At 39.7% G+C, this 7,246-nt stretch overlaps 1 protein-coding gene across 2 annotated transcripts; it reads right to left on the reverse strand.

The window, feature by feature from the left end:
- Nucleotides 1-429: 429 nt before the first annotated feature.
- On the reverse strand, nucleotides 430-6,972 carry LOC141804993 (uncharacterized). Of its 2 annotated transcripts, XM_074689652.1 has the most exons (8): nucleotides 6,842-6,972; nucleotides 5,801-5,920; nucleotides 5,557-5,633; nucleotides 5,262-5,490; nucleotides 5,059-5,172; nucleotides 4,265-4,834; nucleotides 3,897-4,013; nucleotides 430-3,216 (listed from the first exon to the last, which is right to left on the reverse strand). In XM_074689652.1, the coding sequence occupies exons 1-8, from the start codon at nucleotides 6,921-6,923 to the stop codon at nucleotides 2,612-2,614; spliced, it is 1,914 nt and encodes a 637-aa protein (XP_074545753.1). In that variant the 5' UTR covers nucleotides 6,924-6,972; the 3' UTR covers nucleotides 430-2,611. The 2 variants fall into 2 exon arrangements, with proteins under 2 accessions (XP_074545753.1, XP_074545752.1); XM_074689651.1 differs by having other exon boundaries at nucleotides 5,262-5,633.
- Nucleotides 6,973-7,246: the final 274 nt, after the last annotated feature.

Here is a 7,246-nt window from a genome sequence, read left to right on the forward strand (position 1 = left end):
GGCTCGCTCTGATGGATAAACACAGGAGGGGGAACAAAATTTATCCATTTGTGTCTCAAGTTGACTTGATGTAGCTTTTTTTGTTCAAAGAAATAATCCTATTTAAAGCAGATTTTGAGGTTATTAATACAAGAACTGTGAACACAGCAGTGTGCAATGTCTGACTGCCATCTGGAGGAACCAATGAGAATTACAGGAGACAGTGCAGTTAAGCTCAAGCAATTTCTTGTCACAGTTTTTCTTTTACAGTTTTAAGAGTAGACTTAAAAAAGCGATTTCATATGTGAAAACAGTCTTGATTTAGGAAAAAAAACAACACACATCATAGTTGTTCTATTTTATGCATTCATGTTCAATTTAATACAAAGTAAAAAGTGAGAACACAATTCCTGCACATTTACAGCAAAAATACAGTTAAAACCACTCTGATAAGGCACTTTAGAGTCAAAATTTTAAAAAGAACAAATGTTGAACGTGCAAACAAAAGGTATAAAGGATAGAAATCATTTACGTGCATTCAAACAGAACACAGCTGCTCTTTAGAGTTAAATAATATTGGTTATTGCTTCCAAGGGTTTCAGTTTTACTAAAACCTCATCATTAAACACTGAATGAGAAGAAAAGCCTCAGGCATCATAAAGTTTTCACATGCATAGATTTTTTAAAGGTGAAAAGTTGCAGGTTTAGATTTTTACTACATCTCAAAATAAATCAAAATAAGTTAAAAAAGAAAAGCTTTGTGTTTTTAGCTCCCGTAACAGTTTTAGATGCCTTTTAAAGAAGTTACAGCACGTAACAGTAAAAAGTTCCCATTGACATGTCAATACTGAAGTTTAAAATAAAAAGTCTGATCCTCCAATTTAACATTTTAAAATTAATTGGCAACAATGTAGAGAAAACAAAGTACACAGATTTAAGTCCAAGACATTTTGGTTTTTTTGTCCTTTTTCAGTTTTCTCTTAAAGAAAAATAAAAACTCATAAACAAAATAAAATTTGAATGATAAATTCTTTTATCATGATACAACCACTGGACTGGATGTGGAGGACTTAAATTTCATAGACTTGTGCTGTGACTGACCCTTTCTTAACATAAATACATAACAGAAATGAAAATCCTTTTAAGGAGTAGAGAAAGCAGCACTCGTACACACTGTAACAGACCAGACAGAAGGTGAATAAAGGTCTATGATGGTCTGTCTGGCACCACTGAAAGGTTAAAATGTCCTGTAACCAAACACTTGAGTTCCTTCCAAAATCCCTCTGTTTGGACTAAGAAACTAACCTCAGGAATGCTCCCTCATAATAAAGATGCAAACTCAAAAAATCACCAGCAAACAGACCATCTTTTACTTACTCTCATAAATACCTGGGATTGTGTATCACTGATGTGCTGTTTTTTAAGCTTCCTACTCAGCAACCTGTAAATAAACTAAAGGTGTGGATTTAAGTTTAGAAATTAGTCACAGTAACACCAAGCACTGTTTAAGATTCTCTGTGATGTGGTCCAAGACGTGTGTCATCTGTAATGTTAACAAAAGTACAGCTGTCGTCCCGTCCACTCTATTAGAGATTTTAACTCTCAGTAAGGCTTTCCTTTTTAAATAAACTTCTTATTACTTTATAAATTTATAATAATATTTAACCCTTACCCTATTTATATTATGTTTTATAATATACAATGCTATGTGACTAATATTTACATTTAGTCATGACTGACAATCTAATTTGGCCTCACAGGAGAAATCTGAATGCAAAATTAGTAAAATATTGTGAAGCAAGTGTTTAGCGCCAACGTGAGGAGTCGTTTGGTAGTGGAGAGATGAGCTGTGATGATCTCAAATACAGATATTTGGCACCTGTAATGTGATAACTACCTTCAAGATATTTCATCCCAATCCTGATATAAAGTTTGACATGTTTTAGCATTTGTGATATCAATCGATCAGTAACATAAATAAATACACCATTTATTCAAGCTGCTTGTCCAACTGTGCTGTTTTCTGCTAGAAAAGAATACTAGCATAAACTGACATCAATGAAAACTAAATTATTTAACTGATACAAAGAACCTCTCCTCACAGTATGTAATCGCGACTCTTCTAAAACCAGAACAGAGCTCTCCAGTTGGAAATTCATGAAAGTTTGTGGCATCTAGTACTGGCCAATCACAGCGCAGTAGAGTAAGAAAAGAAAACTTTCACCACCATCTGTGTGTACTGCCAATGAGATAACTGTAAACCTCAAATGTGCCGTCATGCAAAGTAGTAACTATTTTAGATTTAATAGAAAATCCTGTTAATGATGCTGTTATCTGCACCATAAAATTAATTTATGCATTTTATTTACTACAGGCAAAAAATCAGACAAATATGTTTCAGTGATAACTTATTTTGGTAAGATTTAAATCTTTGTTGGTTTCAAAGGTTTAATATGTTTCTGTTTTTGCTTGTGTGAAGTAGTTCACTTCAAGTCCCCTTTGAGTTGCTAAGTGCGGTGCCCATAAAGCTTATATCTCATATTGGTTCTCAAAAAGGTCAGATTTGGAATGAGCAAACACCTGTGAGTATTATTAACACAGCTGTAGAGAAAAAGGAGTAATCCCCCAAGTACTAACCCTCCGACACGCTGTGGATTGTCTCGATTATCTTCTTCTTCAGTTTCTTCACTTTATCTGGCGGTGTCTCGTTCAGACACTCCTCCACGTACTTCAGAAAGCCGGCGTGTGGTGACTTCTGGTTTTGGCACAATGTCCTCATAAAATCCAGAACCTCGTTAGACATAGCCAGTGGACGCCGGCTTGCCCGCTTCCGTCCCGACACTCTGCTGTCAGTTCTCGAGGAGGGGGAGGTGCAAGGCGAGGTGGAGGGAGAGGAGCGCTGAGAGTCAGGAGGAGTTGGCGAAGGTGGTGCGTCGAGGCTTTGAGGCATGATGTTCAGTTTGGCAGCACTTTGGGAGCTGCTGTGGTCATGTAGGGAGGGAGGCGGGGCTTGGTTGTCAAGGTGAAGGAGGCGTGAGTCCTGTGGTTCAATGAAGTGGAGCTCTTCAGGTCGCTCTTCTTCATCGCAGGAGTCACAGAGGAACATCAGGTCACGGTAGTGTTTCCACTTTGGGAAGTAGAAGTCCTCTGAGCCGCAGGTTTTGTTCGAGCTCACTGCTTTGTGCTCACGCTGGAAGATCGTTCTCAGGTTCCTGAACTTTGTCTTTACGTCCTCCACTGAAAAATGAAAAACACATTGAACATGCTCACCTGACACTCTAAAAGACTTCAGGAAAATAGAATCAATTTAAAGATGCTGTGAAGATATGTTTTAATTGGACTGAATCACCACATTTTGGCCCGAAGCCTCACAGTGGTGAAGACGTGACTTTTAACAAAGCGTGTTTGTTTTGGAAATGGAGATCCGATCAAAGAATGTGTATCTCTAACGAAAGTGAATCCTGGTTATGTCCTACCAGTGCTCATCTACCAACTCCAACCACACCAGGCAGAGCTAATGTAACCTCACTCTTCATTTTATTGAAAGATTCTCAAGTTTGAACAGACCACTGGAGCATGTGGGTTGGAATAAACGTTACCACAAAAACCTAGCCTGTGTTTTATACTTTAGCTCCTTTTTTAGCCTCCAGCTCAGGCTCTATCACTTTCTTGTTTAGCTTTACTCTAAGTAGCATTTAAAAGTAACCTATATCAATGCTAAAAATCTCATTTTAAAGTGAAGATTAGGATCAAGCATAAATCTAGAAGGGAGACTTTTTCAAGATCACTTAGAAACCCCTCACAGCCCCTTTAACAAATCTATTATACCCCATTTAGCTCTTTCAAGTTCTTTTTGTCTGCTGAGGTCTGTATCAAATGTTCTCCTGCTGAAAAGACTCAAACACCATGAGTGTTACCTGTGAATGGGACGGGCTCGTTGTCAGACAGAACACTGCTCAGCATCTCCAGCAGACTCTGTCTCAACAACCTGTTCCTGTAGCTCTCTAATTTGTGGTTCCATAGACAGCTGTGCTCTAAAAGCAAATGAAAAACAGGTATGATGATGAATTCATACATCACTTCGAAGGTTTTACCTCACATCCAGATTCACACTAACTCACACTAACAAAAAAACAGAGCTTAAGACAGAAAGTACAGGTTTAGAGGCTGTGTGTAGTCTTTTCTTTCCTTTCAGATCATGCAATGCTGGTCTGCAGCTCTGTCAGTGACTCCATGCTGCTGTGTTATGTTCAAAAACTAATAACTTACAAATCATCCTGCTTACCAGAGTAAAATGAAATGAGCTGTTGAACTTTGGCTTCATTCCAGTGGCAACGTGTGTCAGAGCTCAGTTTGCTGTTTGGATGACCTGAACCTGACGTCAGCGAGTGCAGAGTTGAGGGATCATTGGGGGCTTTAGTGACTGGTGGCGATGTTGTCGGAGAGACAGAGAAAGCTGGGGCAGACTTTTGGTTCACTAGGTGGAGATTATCTGGACTCTCTTGGAGGACGATTTGATACCCAGGACTGGGACTGGCTTTGGTGTTGCTGTAGGGAGCAGAGGGGCTGTTGAACCTGACGCTGTTGGCAAGAGTGGAGCTGGAGGAGAGGCTGCTCAGAGTGGAGGAAGGGGTTTGGTTTCCATGTTCGAGTTCCTTGTCCTCTGGTGGTGTTAGAATCAGAACATCATCTTGGTTGTCATCTTCATCACAGGACTCACAGAGGAAGAGCATCTGCTGGTAGTGTTTCCATTTGGACACGTAGAGTTTGTCAGATGACCTGCTCCCCTGAACCACCTTATACTCTCGGTTAAAAACTGTCCGAAGGTTCTTGAACTTGCATTTAATGTCTTCAACTGCAAAACAAATATAAAAAATAACTCAATATTCATACAGAATTCTGTTTTGTTCAGTATTATTACATTTTTTTATTCAATTGGGCTGTAGGTTTCAATGTTGAGCACTTCAGTTGTAAATCTTGCTGGTGTTACATTTTTCCAGCTGTAGGAATTTTGGACTTAAACATTTATGCTGTTTTAGGCTGTAGCAAATACAGTAAGGAGGAACAGGTGAACACTACCTGAGAAAGTCACTATGTGGTCAGACAGCTGGCTCCTCAGAGTCTCCAGCAGTTTCAATCTGAGATGACGGTTGTTGTGGTTTTCTGACTTCTTGTTCCAGAGGCAACTATGGTCTGTGTACAAAAACAAACGTCAGCTCCAAACAAATCTGTCATTGTATGAACTCAAACCATCATCATGTAATGTCTCAGATTTTCTTTACCGGAGTAGAAAGCTATGAGCATTCGCTCCCTCTCTTCAGTCCAGAAACTTTTCACGACCATGCTGGAGGGGACGCAGGAGGACGAGGGAGAGGGGGATGATGAGGTGGACTGGTTGAGGAGGAAGGTCATGGCATGACCTGGGGGGTTAAGGACAGGCTGGCTCTCCTCTTGTGGGACTATTGGTGATGGTGGCAGCCGGTCAAAGCAGTCCTCATGATCCCAGGAGCTCTGCAGGAACATGAGCTGCTGATAGTGCTTCCACTGTGGCACAAACACATCGTCGGACCTACAGACCTTGCTTGCCTTCACCATCTTGTACTGACGCTGGAAGGTGGTGCGAAGGTTCTTAAACTTATTCTTGATGTCTTCAACTTGATAGAAAAAACAAAAGAGGTTGACCAAAAATATCTTATATGTGCAATTTTTAAGGACTTTTGCAAAATACACTATCAGTGAAAAAAACACTTTCAATCCATAATAATGCCATGAGTGGTTGTGAAAAAATGCTTTTGAAAGTATGAAATAAGGAGAGCTTTACCTGTAAATCGAACAGGTGGAGGATGAGCTGATAGAAGAATCCTCAGGTGTTCAAGAGTTTTCCATCGCAGGTGTCTGTTCTTGTAGCCGTCTGACTTGTGGTTCCACAGACAGCTGTGTTCTGGAAAAGAGCGAAAAACAAGACACTTGACAGATAAAGTACTTTTCTACACTTTAACAACAGGAGTCCATGAAAGACAAAACTGTTCCATCACATTTCAGACCTGGAGTTAGTCAGCCTTATTTCCATTTAGATAGGCTGACCCTGAACCTTTTATGTGATATGATGGGCAGATGTTTCTGTACAGATTTCTGCAACGTCCTTTTACAATTTGAAAACAAAAAAAAAGGTTGAGGAACTCCTAATGCATTTATGTGAAAATGAATTTATCATGCAAATCAAGAAGAAATGTCTGCAGGCAGCATACTACGACTGACCCAATAATGTTTAAAAATGCAAAGTTAAATGCAATGTTTTCTACTCATTGCTGTTATGCAAAGAGTGGTAGTTTGGGGAGACGCAGATGTCACTTAAGTGGTGCTGAAATAAGTCTCCTACTCTGGTAAATGACTCTGTGTTTCAGAAATGTAATGTTCTGTGGATATTATTCTTATCTACTGGGGCAAGAGGAGTTACTGATCACCTTTACAGGAAATTTAAATCACAGGGTATACCACTTTTCTACAATATTTAAAACATTACCACAATGTCAACAATGTTTCTGAACCAATACAAACGACGACAAATATTCAGGGTAAAGCAAACAAACTTTGTTGGTTTACTACATCTGTATTTAAGCAGGTGAAACGTCGATAAAACACAGGTTTTGTCACAAGTGCGTTTTGATGTATCTTTCAAGATACACAAGCTAAGTTGACTTCAGTTGCTAGTCGCCATTGCTGTAAACCGTTGCTCATTTGACTGTGTTGTCGGTCTCTCAAAGCAATGGTTGCCCGCAACATTGCCCTTTCTCACGGTACATTAACTAAAAATGGCAACTTTTACAGGACCGATGCTGCTGCAGTCGACAGTCTAACTTACTGGAGAAAAACGCAATGAGTGCCCTCTCTTTCTCCTCCGTCCAGTACTGCTCAGGGGTGAAGCTGTACGGAGACGACTCCATAGTTGTTGTAGCTGTTGGAGCCTTCCTGACCGCAGCAGCGCTGTCACATGACCCAAATTCCAGGCTCCGATTGGACGTTTTCCTGGAATCCACGTGCAGTTGCCCTGTAGGTGCCGCTGTCGACTGGTATTCATCTCCGTCACGAGGACGCAGTTGCCAATGAATAAATAAATAAAATATAATAATAAGCAGATACATAAAGTTATTTCAGCGTTTTTTTCTTATTTGGGAGAATGTTTCTGTGTTCAGTATGTGAGGTCATGTTTTAGAGATTACAATTGTTTTATATTTCTCTGTATAGACTGTGTTACATTTAATTATGT

The sequence above is a fragment of the Halichoeres trimaculatus genome, unplaced genomic scaffold (genome assembly GCF_033239565.1).
Source record: "Halichoeres trimaculatus isolate MK-OKI-2021-1 unplaced genomic scaffold, fHalTri1.1 fHalTri1_scaffold_16, whole genome shotgun sequence".
Lineage (NCBI taxonomy): Eukaryota > Metazoa > Chordata > Actinopteri > Labriformes > Labridae > Halichoeres > Halichoeres trimaculatus.

Coding starts and splice junctions, on each gene's coding strand:
- LOC141804993 (XM_074689651.1), bottom strand. CDS start 6,923: ATGGAGTCGTCTCCGTACAGCTTCACCCCTGAGCAGTACTGGACGGAG. Junction 5,634..5,800: donor TCCACCTGTTCGATTTACAG/GTAAAGCTCTCC, acceptor TTTTCTATCAAG/TTGAAGACATCAAGAATAAG. Junction 3,217..3,896: donor CGAGCCCGTCCCATTCACAG/GTAACACTCATG, acceptor TTCATTTTTCAG/TGGAGGACGTAAAGACAAAG.